Here is a 13,608-nt window from a genome sequence, read left to right on the forward strand (position 1 = left end):
AAAGAAAACCCATAGTTAATTAAAGAATGCAAGTGTCAAAAGACATGTAATTAATTAACTTTAGCTATGAACTTAACACTAAACAAAAGGGTTAATGATTCCAAGTTGAGCACTAAAATTTTCCCATTCATTTAGGTTTGGCATGTGAGGAAGCATCCACGAACTCAACTCAACTCAACTCGTTCTTAGATTTCGTGTCCAACATTTTCTCGTGTTTTGTCTCCACCTTGTCACTTCCAGCTAAGTGGGTACTGACCGTCATCCAACGAATCATACACGTTTCTTTCTAGGTTAAACCCTAAATCCAGCTCTTATAATTTGATAAATTCTCATAAACAGTCTCTACGATTCTAAAAATGAAACCTTTTTGACGTTTGTTAACGTGTCGATAAAAAACGAGACTATTATATAATTAAACGTAAAATTTAAGTTAATGGGTTTCCACGGATCAAATTAATGCACTAAAAAATAATTAACGTTTTCTTAAAAGCTTAATCATGTTGATTAAGATGCCAATATGATCATAGAAGATTGCCCAAATCACAAGTATGACCCACCATGTTGTGCTTATCAAAGAAATTTACCAAATCAATAATTTAAAATTAAAAAAGACTAATCCTTTCTTAATCAAAATTAAAACCCCATTAACTTTCTAATCATCTTTAGTTTGTTTCCTTTTTAAAACCCATTAGTTTTGGAAGTGTCTAAATTAAAAAGGAACCCATTGTCCAAACAATGTGGGTGACTCATTTTAACCCCTCCATGCTTGCCACGTCACATTTTTTTGTAACGTTCCAGATCCACCGCTAGCAGATATTGTCTTCTTTGGGCTTTCCCTTTCGAGTTTTCCCTCAAGGCTTTAAAACGCGTCTACTAGGGAAAGGTTTCCACACCCTTATAAATGGTGTTTTGTTATCAGACATTGATGTCCCACATTGGTTGGGGACGAGAACAAAACACCATTTATAAGGGTGTGAAAATCTTCCCCTAGTAGATGCGTTTTAAAGTCTTGAGGGGAAACTCGAAAATAAAAGCCCAAAGAGGACAATATCGGCTAACAGTGGATCTGGGTGGGTCGTTACATTTTTTTTTTCTAATTATTTTTTAAAATAACCGTTCAATTTAAACCCTAATTCTCTTAGGTGTGCAGGACCCATTATCTGGAATCGAGGGGTTTAAATTTATTCAAAATTGACCTCCCATAAGGTAATTTTAAAGTGGCTGATTTTCCCTCTTTTGCAATCAGTTTACTGTTTGGCTAACTCTATGCCAGCAACTGCAGTAATACAAAGGATGTAAGCGTTCGATTAGAACACCCCATATTTCATGACACGTGGAGCGGGACATTTCTTTTTATTGATATCATCATAAGTTTGCACACGAGTCTAAAGACACTTGATGTTCAAGGTTTTCATTCATACAACTCTCGAAGTTTAGAGGGTATAAATTGATATCAGTGAAGTCAAACGAGTTTAACGGGCTAAGATGAGTGGTCCATGTGCACTCGACCAATAATTATCACCCAATTGAACTCGAACCATATCAGAAATAGTTAGTCAAAGCTTAAAAAAGCAAGGCATGGGTGCTTTTTCTCGTAAGCCAATAAGCCAATAGGGTCACCAATGTGAGACAGTTGGGCTTTAAACAGTGCACAGAATGATTTCATGGGAGAATTCTGGTCAGAAAAACCGAGCACATAGACAAGAAATAATGGCAACTCACCAAACATAGAACTCTTCTTAGATTCTGGTCGGATTCGGACAATTTTCCAGTTCTAATTATTGGAACAACTTTGTTTGTTTGTTTGCTTGCATACTACTGTTACACGCCTGTTCTGTTCTTCAACCTTCATCATTGTCTTAGCAGACTTCTGTTTAGGGTATCCTACAAAGTCCTATAAACTAAGACCCACTAAAAGTTGCCTGTTTTGGCGTTATAGGTGCTACCCTAATCGGCCGGAGAATCTGTACCACCTCAAACCAACCGCTAGCAGATATTGTCCTCTTTGTGTTTTTCTTTCGGACTTCCCCTCAAAGTTTTTAAAACACGTTTGTTAGAAAGAGGTTTCGACGCCCTTTTAAAGAGTGTTTTGTTTCTCTCTCCAACCGACGTAAAATCTCACAATTTACCCCACTTTAGGGCCCAACGTCCTCATTGGCACTTGTTCCCCTCTCCAATTGATGCGGGATCTCGCAATCCACCCCCTTTCAGGACCCAACATCCTCGTTGACACAAAACCCGGTGTCTGGCTCGAATACAATTTGTAACAGCTCAAACCTGCCGCTACAGATATTGTCCTCTTTGGACTTCCACTCAAGGTTTTTAAAGCACATCTACAAGAGACAGGTTTCCACACTCTTATAAAGAATATTTCTTTCCCTGTTCCCCTCTCCAACCAATATGGAATCTCACAATCCACTCTCCTTAGGAGCCCAGCATCCTCATTGGCACTCATTCCCCTCATTCCCCTCTCTAATCGGTGTCGAATCTCACAATCCACCCCCTTAACGTCTTCGCTAACACATCGCCCAGTGTCTGGCTCTAATACCATTTGTATCAGCTGAAGCTCATCACTAGCAAATATTGTCCTCTTTGGGCTTTTCTCAAAGTTCTTAAAACGCGTATGCTAGAGAAAAGTTTCACGCCCTTATAAAAAATGTTTCGTTCACCTCTCCAACCGAAACCGAAATCTCCCAACAGCAACAACATAGTATACACTCAAATTTTCATCACAAACCAAATAAACAAATTTATTACCACTAATGAAACTGATAGATATATAACTCAGCCAGAATGTTTTTGAGAACTGAGCAAGTAACTCAATACAATCATAAACACAATGGCATAAATACACATGTTTTATAGCGTACCTCTCCTTCAAAATCCCATATTGTAGATACAGCAAACAGTATTATCAGGCAACTCACAACAAACGACGCGGTTCGATGGACTCAAACGTCCCGTTCTGATCTCAACCGAGCTTCTTGTCTGATCTCAGATTTAGATTAAACCATTTCTTCTTGGTAGGTTTTTCCTTCCCATCTGAGCCCCCATCTTCCCCAGAAGTGTAAGCTTTTGAATCATCAACCTTTCCATTACCTAAACCGGTGTCGTTATGGTTCGCTGGTCTGCAGACGGTGAAAGAAGAGTGAACGGTATCTCGGTTTTTAAGAAGTTCGTCGACCTGCAGTGATAAATTTACAAGAAGTCCAGTGCTGTGCAAATAAGACATATCAGATCGAGTAAAGAATACATACAGATTGTTTTTCCTGAGTGTATCGGTTGGTAACTTCATGAAAGCGTGCAAGTGCCTACAAAGTACATATCGTAACAGTCCAAGCTCACCACTAGCACATATCGATTCATAACTTATAGAAAATGTAGGGTCAATACCTTCCTATATTCAATTTCGAATTGGCGTAACTCGTTTCTCTTTGTTAAAATTTGTGCTTCGATTTCTTTAAGCTTCTTTGTTGTGTCTTCATATGATTTCGCACAAATCACTTCGATTGTGTACGTTGCGGGCTTGAAGAAGTTATCACCTGAACAATCGTCCGAGATGACCGCAAAATATTACGGCAAATACGAGTTTAGATAGCAAATTCAAAGAATGGATGAAAGACAAGTTTATACCATAGACAGCAAATATATGAGTTCCAGCTTTTAGTTCTGAAACCTCACAAGGCTGAAGGCCTTCCAACCTCTTGAAAAAAGCAGCCTCAGGGTCCTTGGCAATGGCCAACTGCATTACCAGATATTAATCAACCATTACAAGAGAGCAAACTTCTGACCTCTTGACAGACCGTTCAGTCAGACCACGCCGTCCCCGGGCGTCATAAATTAGAAAAAGAAGTCGAATGATAACGCGTAGATGATCGAACTACTGAATATTTAGCATCAACGTACCGCGTTAACGGTTGAATCCATCTTGTATACTTGAAAATGAAGAAAATACATCCCAATAGATGTAACCTTGCCTGTCTTCTCACTATCCTCCTGTTCGTAAAGATACATAACAGTTGTTACGAACATACTAGTCGTTCCTACAAGTACAAGTGGAAATTTGTAACGGCCTAAAAACAGTTGTTACGAACATACTAGTCGTTCCTACACGTACAAGTGGAAATTTGTAATGGCCTAAACCCACCGCTAGCAGATATTGTCCTCTTTGGATTTTTCCTTTCGGGCTTCTCTTAAGGTTTTTAAAACGAGTCTGCTAGGGAGAGGTTTCCACGCCCTTATAAAGGATGCTTCATTCTTCTCCCAACCGATGTGGGATCTCACAATCCACCCCCTTCGAGAACCAGGGTCCTCGCTGACACTTGTTCCCTTCTTCAACCGATGTGAGATCCCTCAATCCACCCTCCTTCGGGGATCAGTGTCCTTGTTGGTACACTGCCTCGTGTTCACCCCCCTTCAGGGCTCAACCTCCTCGCTGGCACATTGCCCAGTATCTAGTTTTGATACCATTTGTAACGACCCAAGCCCACCGCTAGCAAATATTGTCCTTTTTGGGCTTTCCCTTTCGGGCTTCCCCTCAAAGTTTTAAAACGCGTTTGCTAGGGAGAGGTTTCTACACCCTTATAAAGAATGCTTCGTTCTTCTCCCAACTGATGTGGGATCTCACAATCCACCCCCTTCGGTAGCACTTGTTCCCTTCTCCAATCGATGTGAGATCCCTCAATCCACCCTCCTTCGGGGATCAGTGTCCTTGCTGGTACACCGCCTCGTGTCCACCCCCTTCAGGGCTCAGCCTCCTCACTGGCACATCGCCCGGTATCTGTTTCTGATACCATTTGTAACGACCCAAGTCCACCACTAGCAGATATTGTCCTTTTTGGACTTTCCCTTCCGGGCTTCCCCTCAAGGTTTTAAAACGCGTCTGCTAGGGAGTGGTTTCCACACCCTTATGAAGAATGCTTCGTTCCCCTCTCCAACCGATGCGGGATCTCTCATTTCCCATGACATGATGCACCCCCTCAAACATCTTTCAGGAAAAAATCTATGAAACTAGAAGTAAATTGAACAATGAGAACCAGTGCCAGAAACTGAGACATGAACTTTAAAGACATTAATGCACGGTACCTGTAAGGCTAAACCATAACCCCCATTGGTATCTTGCTCAAAATATAGCAGCTGAAAATTAAAGATACAACTTGTTAGAACTACACAAACATAGAGAGATCACAGGTTAAAGAGAGATAATTGACCTTAAATTTGCTTTGAGCAGTGGAAGTAACTCTGACAACGATGCCTGCTGCAGCTTGTTGTTCATTGATTGTGACACCAAAGAAGTGAGCACACTGTTTATCTACCTGCATTGGGGCATTGCATAAGTGAAGGGAATTTAAGGGAAAGAGAAAGCTTTGTCATTATATGAACCAAAGAAGCACCTTTCCACTGACTGATGTTCCAATGGGAAGAGGTCTAATGGTCACAGTTCCATTCAGAGCTTCCTCAAGAACAATGGCAGATATTGCAGTCTTAATGGGGACACCCAACTTGCTATCAACAGACAAACTTAGATATTAGAGAAGGTGACATTGCAGACCAATGGACCTCAAATTTCAAAAAGATATACCTGAATAAAGCAGCAAACATGGTATTGACAGTGCCCAAATTGGACAAGTCAATTTCCATATCTGAGCCTTCCACATCAATGGCCTGGAAAGATGAGGAATTTCATTTGCATTCATTCAAGTCGGCACAAGTTAAGTATCACAGAGTTACAAAATGGTTTATACTCTTTTCTACATCTAACTATCCAAATTTCTGAAGAAAAAAATGAGTCTGGTAAGTTGACAGCTATCATGTGAGATCCCGCGTCAGTTGGGGAGAAGAACGAAGCATTTTTTATAAGGGAGTGGAGAGTGAAAACCTCTCCCTAGCATACATGTTTTAAAAATCTTGAGGGAAAGTCTGAAAGGGAAAGCCCAAAGAGGACAATATCTGTTGCGGTGGGCTTGGACTATTGTAAATAGTATCAGAGCTAGACACCGGGCGATGTGCCAACATGGAGGTTGAGCCTCGAAGAGGGGTAGACACGAGGCGATGTACCAACAAGGACGCTGGTCCCCAAAGGAGGGTGGATTGAGGGATCCCACATTGATTGGAGAAGGGAACGAGTGTCAGCGAAGATGCTGGGCTTCGAAGGGGGTGGATTGTGAGATTCCACATCAATTGGGGAGGAGAACGAAGCATTTTTTTATAAGGGTGTGGAAACCTCTCCCTAACAGATGCATTTTAGAAACATTGAAGGGAAGCCCGAAAGGGAAAGCCCAAAGAGAACAATATCTACTAGCGGTGGGCTTGAGCTGTTACATAACATTTTGTAGTTGTCACCGTAATACGTTTAATATAGATGCCTAAGGTACCCATTTTAGAATCTCGAATAAACGATATTGTAGTTGGAGGCAAATGGAGTGAGTTTAAGCTCGTTTATTATACGAGCTTCTTTACAACATGTCAATAACAAGTCGAGTGTGGATCGTCGTTCTTTACAAATATCATAACATGAATTTACAAATATGGTGCTCTACTTCTTGATTCGACTATCTAAGAAAAGCAAAGAAACAAAGCTATATAGGAGCATTAGTTTACGCAACCAGCAAACAGTATTCGATCCTAGAAAGAACAAAGGAAGAGATCAAAGGAAAAAAACCTCAAATCCTGCAGTGTCATACTGCCTTCTCTTCTCTGGATCAGATAAAATGTTGTAAGAATAAGCAACCTCCTTGAACAGTTCTGTAGCCTCAGGATTCCCAACATTCTTATCAGGATGATACCTTCCCATCATATGATTGAAGCAACAAATCATCAATAAACTACATCTAATGATGTTATTACACTAGAAAATATGGATAGATGCTAATTAATGGCCTCTTCAACCCCATGTTAATATCATTACTCACAAGCTCTAGCAACCAACAAACTAAGCATAATTCTAAGCAGAAGAGGTCAAAAGCAACGACAAAAGGCCAAAATTCTACCCATTAGACCTGGGTTAGCTGTTAGCTTTGTGTATGCTGTGATCAACAATGAAGCCTGAATTTGAGCTTCTCATTCCATATTCCACATCGACAGAGAATCAAAAGAAATGAAAACGTTTCCATACAACATTGTTCAAGATGGTTGGAAGAGCGTGATTCCTAACATGGTACTAGAGCTATGCCCTTAACTTAGTAATGTCAATAGAATCCTCAAATGTTGAACAAAGAAGCTAGGACTCTCCTTAATTAAGGCTGTTCGAGGGCTCCATAGGTTTCAGGGAGAAGGCCTATAATGTACCTTGTTCAAGGGGAGGATGATTGAGGGATACATATCCATCGGTGAGGCCTTTTAGAAAACCAAAAATAAACCCGCGAGAGCTTATTCTCTAACGTATCATCGTGGAGAGTCGTGATTTCTAAGAGACATGAAAGAAAATAACGATAAAACTTACTTGAGCGCGAGTTTCCTATATGCAGTCTTGATTTCCTGATCTGTAGAATCCCTGGAAACAGACAATACCTCATATGGGTCTCGTCGAAGAGCCGGGGTTGAAGGCCCTTCGGCCTTTGAACTTATCCCCATCTAGGCAAATGCGATGAACGAATCAAACCCACATCGAAAATCGTATGATATCCACATCCATACCCAAAACCTGAAGAAATTCCACCTTTAAAAAGAACCCCACGAATCAATAAAAGGAAAATCTGAAGAAAAACGGTGAAGGTTACTGAATGTGCCCCCGTCCGTTCTTAACCTCTGTTTTTCGTTGCTTCGCGGCGACCCTTGTTCGAAAAGAAAAGAAAACAGGGAAATGTTTTCAAATTTTATGAATTTTAGAAAAATTTCAAAACGGCCCACCGCCTATGAGTGGTTGTTTAAATAGCTCCTAACAACTTTTAAAAAAAATGGGTCTGTTCATCGAAAGGAAGGCCACACAAAAACCTCCTCTGTTTTGGTGAAACTTTTAATTATATAACCAAACTTAGATGCTACCATACCATATTCACCGCTACATACTTAACCCATTTTAAAACGTGTCTTCAAGAGAGAGGTCTCGATATCTTTATAAGAAATGTTTCGTTCTCCACACTAAACGTGTATGTGAGATCTCACAATCTGGTGAGCTCTTTAAAAAAATTCGTTCACAAAAAAGAAGGTAGTGCTGGCTATGGGGTTCGAACCCATGCGCACTTATGTGCAGAAGATCTTAAGTCTTCCCCCTTAACCTCTCGGGCAAACCAGCCAATTTGCTTCATGAAAATTAACTTTAACTAAACTAAATTAAATGAATTCGAATTCGAATACAAAAAATCCATCACAAAATTTTACCCGAATCAAGTTATGAGTCAATGATGGAGACCCTAGTATATGTTCACATTTTTTTTTTTTTTTTACCATTTTTAAAATATTAAAATTTTGAAAATATTAATTTTTGTTATAGAAATTAAAACATAATTATATATATGTATATATATGTATAAACGAACGTGGTCTAATTTCTTCTAACGATAAATCAAATCAAATAAATTGGAATGTTCTGTAGAGTGGCTTCATTATTGCAAGTCAAGTGTAACAACCCGAGCTCACCGTTAGTAGATATTGTCCGCTTTAGCTCGTTACGTATCATCATCAGTCTCACAATTTTAAATATTATGATTAAAGTATGTGTTTTAATTAGTTATATAACTAATTATTAAACTAAATTAATGTTTATTTATTAATAAAAATACTTTCCAATTATTTATTTAACAATGAGAATAATACAAACTAATTTTATGATTTAATTAAATTAAATATTCACCAATATTCTCTAGAATCTTCTTTTAAAAACATTTAAATGGAAGATTAAAAACACAAATTTCTAAATTATTATTTTCCTAGAAATAAAAGCAATTTAAAAATAAAATAAGAACCAATGAATGTACACACACTAGTACTACTCCATGCCCAATAATTTAGAAACAACTACACTTTGATCTCCACGTCGTTTACTGACTACTGGCTCCTCCTCCGCCGCCGCCGCCGCCGCAAGTCCCCTCCGACACCGACGGCGACTCCGTCACCGAGTCGGAGCCGTCATGGAACGGCGACACCTCCACCCCACGAAGCTCATCGATCATCTTCACCACATGGATCATTTTCGGCCGTTGATCCGGCGAAGCGGAAGTACAAGTCAATGCAATCTGCAGAAGCCCCACCATTTCCTCTTCGATGTCTTTGTATCTCATCAGCTCCAAATCAAAAACCTCCGCCGTCCACTCCTCCCGCACCACTGACTGAACCCACCGCGGCAAATCCAGCACGCCGCCGTATCCACCGCCTCCTGGCCCACCATTCTCCATCACAGAAGGACACTTTCCAGTTAACAGCTCGAGAAGAAGAACCCCAAATGAATACACGTCGGATTTCTGTGTCAGTTTCCGACCTTCGCCGCACTCCGGCGCTCGGTAGCCGTTGGATCGAGGAGTGGAAGGGGGAGTGAAAAGTGACAATCCAAAATCGGAAACTCGAGCATTTCCCGATTGATCCAGAAGAATGTTAGTGGATTTCACATTGCCATGAACAAGCCTGAGAAACTTACTGGAGTTGTGAATGAAGGTCAGACCTCTGGCTGCTCCGGCGGCGATCTTTAACCTCGTCGTCCAGTCCAACGGCGTCCGTCCAGGGCCTCTGTTTCCTGTCGAACAGTCAAAAAACACCACAGGGAAGAACTCTGTTCATTAGAAATCAAATTGAAAAGAAACACAGAAGAAACAAACGCATTATAATGATGGATTTGATGCAAAATCACAGTACCATGAAGAAGCCAGAACAGATTGCCATTGGGCATGTAATCATAAACCAAAAGCTTCTCCTCTCTCGCAAAATAGTAAGCTCTCAAGCTTACAATATGTTCATGTTTCAACCTTCCGAGCACCTCCATGTGCTGCTCAAACTCTCGTTTACCTCCGACCTGCGCGTCTTTCAGCCGTTTCACCGCCACGACATTGCCGTCGTCGAGAATCGCTTTGTATGAAGTTCCGAACCCACCTTTTCCGAGCATTTCCGCGGAGGCTCGAAGCAAATCTTCGAGCTCGAACTTCTTGACTCCCTCGAAGAACACCATCCGTCCCCTCTCTGTTCCGGCCTGAGCTGGATATGGACTCGACGAGTAAACGATCTTCTCGCTCTCAAGAAGCTTCGGCCCCTTACTATCTCGGGATTTGTCGGAGGAGTTTCTCCAGAAATAGCAGTAGAGAAGAAGCGAGACTACTGCCAACACCAATACATCGCCGAGAATTATAGCGATTAGCGCCAGAGAACCTATCTTCCCGGTGCCTTTGTGGTGGGTGTTCCCCGGCGTAACTCCGGGAAGCGATGTCGGAGAAGATGAAACTGTTAGATTCCGCGGCGGTGTTATGGGGGACGCAATGGCTCCTTCGGATCCGGGTTCCGTCGGGTTAGTAACAATGCCATTGCAGCTCTGTAGAGGAGATCCACACAAACCCAAGTTCTGGCCGAAACAAGACGCCGGAAACGTCGACAGCGATTTAGGGATTTGACCTGAGAGACGATTCGCTGAAACGTTGAAATCCTGAAGATTCGGCAGGTTCAGTTCCAAAACAGGACCAGAAAACCGGTTTTCTTCGAGGCGGAGAGTAAGAAGATGAGACAAACGGTTAACAGAGGCCGGAATCTCTCCGGTGAAGTTATTGTGAGAGAGATCAAGACGGTAGAGACGGACAAGAGACATCAAAGACGCCGGAAAATCGCCAGAAAATTGATTATAAGAGAGAAACACGAGTTTAAGAGCGGTGAAGTTGGAGAAATCGGGAATGGAACCGGAGAGACGATTCCGCTTAAGGCTCAACACTCGTAACTGAGTCAAACCAGTAAGAGGTGCAAGAGAGCCTGTAAGATCAAGATTCTCAAGAACTAACCTCGAGACTCTGTTTCTGAGGCAAGAGACTCCATTCCAAGCGCACGGATTCGAAGAAGAGTTCCATGTGGTGAGCTTATTCCCTTCATCAGACGCCGCTTTGAACGCCATTAAAGCGTCAAAATCCGAGTTCGAAGAAGCATAAAGATGTGTAAAAGGTAACAAACAGAGACAAACAACGAAATGCGACAGTAATGTAGCCGCCGCCATTGTTGCTCTGCAAGAAAACTCGAAGAAAGGGGAAAATGAGAATTGGGAGAGAAAGGGACAAGGGTTTTAGACCTGTAAAAGCGAAGAGAGGACGCAAGAAGAAAAGGTAACGGAAAGGAAAGTGGCAGTGGCGTAATTACTGAAAAATAAAAGGGCAGAATTGTAATATACAACAATAATTTACTATTGACTGAGCCGGACACTTCCAGTGTGAAGAACTGAAAAAGCTTGTAACGTGTACCGTATTAACTGCGAGATAAAAAAAAATATACCACAGGGTAACACAACCCCTTCCCAAAAAATTACCGTTGGTTTAATGAAAAGAAGTTACTAGGGTCAATTTAAATTATAATTATTGTGGATTACCTTATACCAATGGAGATAGTATTTTTTTATTATAAATCTATGATCATTTCCTAAATTAACGGATGTGTGACTTTCATCCAACAGATATAAAGACGGAATTTTTTTAAATAATTTATTAAAACATTAATAATATTTGCTAAGTACTGTCACATGTATCTCCCTTTCTATCATTTATTATATGGAGCTTATTTTCATATTTCAAAAACGTATATAAATGCCAATTTTTCAAGGAATTTTTCATTTAAATTTGAAGCGGAGATAATTTTAAACGTCTCATTAAATTACAAAATACATTTAAAAATCCAAATATCTAAAATTAGTCAACATGAGTATAGTTCAATTAACATAGAGCATATACTATCAATTAACATGTCAAACATTCAAATGCGTCGAACCAATATAAACAGAGTTTACAATTGAACCCAATCTAACTCAAATATCAAATACTCAAAAGTCACGGGATCGACAAATAAAATAAAATATATATTTTAAATAATAATAATAATAATTATTATTATTATTATTATAATAAGAGGAGAATGAAGTTGATAGGGCAAAAGACGGGGAACGGTGACACGTGGAAAATAGTTAATGAGGATTCCATTTCTGGTCGAGAAACTAATTATAATTAATAAGTAGACTGTAAACGAACTTTGTAGGAAGCGTGAGAACCACGCTCGGCAATCATAAGAAACACGTGATGGTTCGTACACAACACGAGGCTCTGACGCGCGTGCTGGATCTCGGTGTAATTAACACGGCGTTTGAGGGTGCTGCAGCAGAAGATTCCTCCCCTTTCTGTAAGTTTAATGCAAATCCTTCGCCACGTGGGACTTCTTAATTAAATTAATTAAGATGCATTTAATTAATCCATCTCCTCCCATTAATACGGGAGTATTGTTGGATTAGGTTAATACATTTCTTTTTAAATTAAATTAAATTAAATTATTCTTGCTACTCAAATTATATTTATTAATTAATTAATTAATTAATTAATTAATTAATTAATTATATATATAATATCCATTTGTCATATTATTGTCGTTTTCTATTTTCCAAAATTTAAATATAAAAAAATATAATCATTGTATTACAGCCTTTTAAGTTGTAATGACTGTATTTATTTATTTATTATTAATTCCTCTAATTATTTACAATACACGCCTTTTAATCCAATGTCAACTGTCAACTATTAATTAATATTTAATATTTCACCCTCTCACTTTTTTTTTTTTTTATTCATTTTCTTATTTTTAACTCACGGGCCCCACTAATCACAATTAATTTATATTTATTTAAATAATAATAATGTACCGAGCATTTGGGTCTAGAAACCTACTTCTAGTAAATGCGCTTTAAAATTGTGAGGCTTAAGACAATACGCAACGGACGAAAGTGGACAATATTTGCTAGTGGTGAACTTGAGCTTTTAGATCAAAGTGGACAATATCTGCTAGTGGTGGACTTGAGCTTTTAGACAAAAGTGGACAATATCTGCTAGTAGTAGACTTGAGCTTTACCAAAGTGGATAACATTTGCTAGAGGTGGACTTGAGCTTTTAGACTAAGGTGGACAATACCTGCTAGTGGTGGACTTGAGCTTTTAGACCAAAGTGGACAATATCTGCTAGTGGTGGACTTGAGCTTTGGGACCAAAGTGGACAATATCTGCTAGTGGTGAACTTTGACTTTTATGAATGGTATCAGAGTCAGACACCAGACATTCTGACCCCTAAATGAGTGAATTGTGAAATCTCAGATCGGTTGGAGAGAGGAACGAAACATTCATTATAAGGGTGTGGAAACATCTTCCTAGTATACGTGTTTTAAAACAGTGAGCCGATGGGCTAAATTAGACATATTTGCTAGCGGTGGACTTGGGTTATTATAACACGTTATTTTTCTTCATTCCCCTTTATTTATTTAGCTAACGTTCAATATTTAAATACGAACAACTCTTAACCTACTTGGATTAGTTTAATTAAAACCCTAAAGCATTTTTTAAGCATAAATTCAATAAAGCTAAGTCAAAGCAATCAGCATCACCAACTTAATCGGTTCAACTTTATGGAACTTTTTGGAAGCTAATTGGATGATAAATATTAAATATTAAATTAATTAATA

At 39.5% G+C, this 13,608-nt stretch overlaps 2 protein-coding genes and 1 non-coding gene across 5 annotated transcripts; all 3 read right to left on the reverse strand.

Moving 5' to 3' along the window:
- Nucleotides 1-2,723: 2,723 nt before the first annotated feature.
- On the reverse strand, nucleotides 2,724-7,820 carry LOC111801536 (chaperone protein dnaJ 15-like). 3 transcript variants are annotated; one of them, XM_023685560.1, is made up of 12 exons: nucleotides 7,719-7,820; nucleotides 7,442-7,642; nucleotides 6,662-6,785; nucleotides 5,582-5,664; nucleotides 5,394-5,505; nucleotides 5,211-5,315; nucleotides 5,086-5,136; nucleotides 3,907-3,996; nucleotides 3,634-3,742; nucleotides 3,394-3,542; nucleotides 3,258-3,311; nucleotides 2,724-3,184 (listed from the first exon to the last, which is right to left on the reverse strand). In XM_023685560.1, exons 2-12 carry the CDS (start codon nucleotides 7,570-7,572, stop codon nucleotides 2,972-2,974), a joined length of 1,221 nt encoding a protein of 406 aa, XP_023541328.1. In that variant the 5' UTR covers nucleotides 7,573-7,642; nucleotides 7,719-7,820; the 3' UTR covers nucleotides 2,724-2,971. The 3 variants fall into 3 exon arrangements, with proteins under 3 accessions (XP_023541328.1, XP_023541329.1, XP_023541327.1); XM_023685561.1 differs by having other exon boundaries at nucleotides 7,745-7,817; XM_023685559.1 differs by having other exon boundaries at nucleotides 7,442-7,809.
- A 330-nt stretch (nucleotides 7,821-8,150) lies between these two features.
- On the reverse strand, nucleotides 8,151-8,233 carry TRNAL-UAA. Its single transcript has one exon. It is a non-coding gene; the product is annotated as a tRNA-Leu (tRNA).
- Nucleotides 8,234-8,827: 594 nt separating this feature from the next.
- LOC111802740 (probable leucine-rich repeat receptor-like protein kinase At1g68400) lies at nucleotides 8,828-11,214 on the reverse strand. The gene is made up of 2 exons (XM_023687214.1): nucleotides 9,787-11,214; nucleotides 8,828-9,667 (listed from the first exon to the last, which is right to left on the reverse strand). Exons 1-2 carry the CDS (start codon nucleotides 11,117-11,119, stop codon nucleotides 8,979-8,981), a joined length of 2,022 nt encoding a protein of 673 aa, XP_023542982.1. The 5' UTR covers nucleotides 11,120-11,214; the 3' UTR covers nucleotides 8,828-8,978.
- Between the last annotated feature and the right edge of the window lie 2,394 nt (nucleotides 11,215-13,608).

This window comes from Cucurbita pepo, chromosome LG09 (assembly GCF_002806865.2).
Source record: "Cucurbita pepo subsp. pepo cultivar mu-cu-16 chromosome LG09, ASM280686v2, whole genome shotgun sequence".
In the NCBI taxonomy this organism is placed as follows: domain Eukaryota; kingdom Viridiplantae; phylum Streptophyta; class Magnoliopsida; order Cucurbitales; family Cucurbitaceae; genus Cucurbita; species Cucurbita pepo.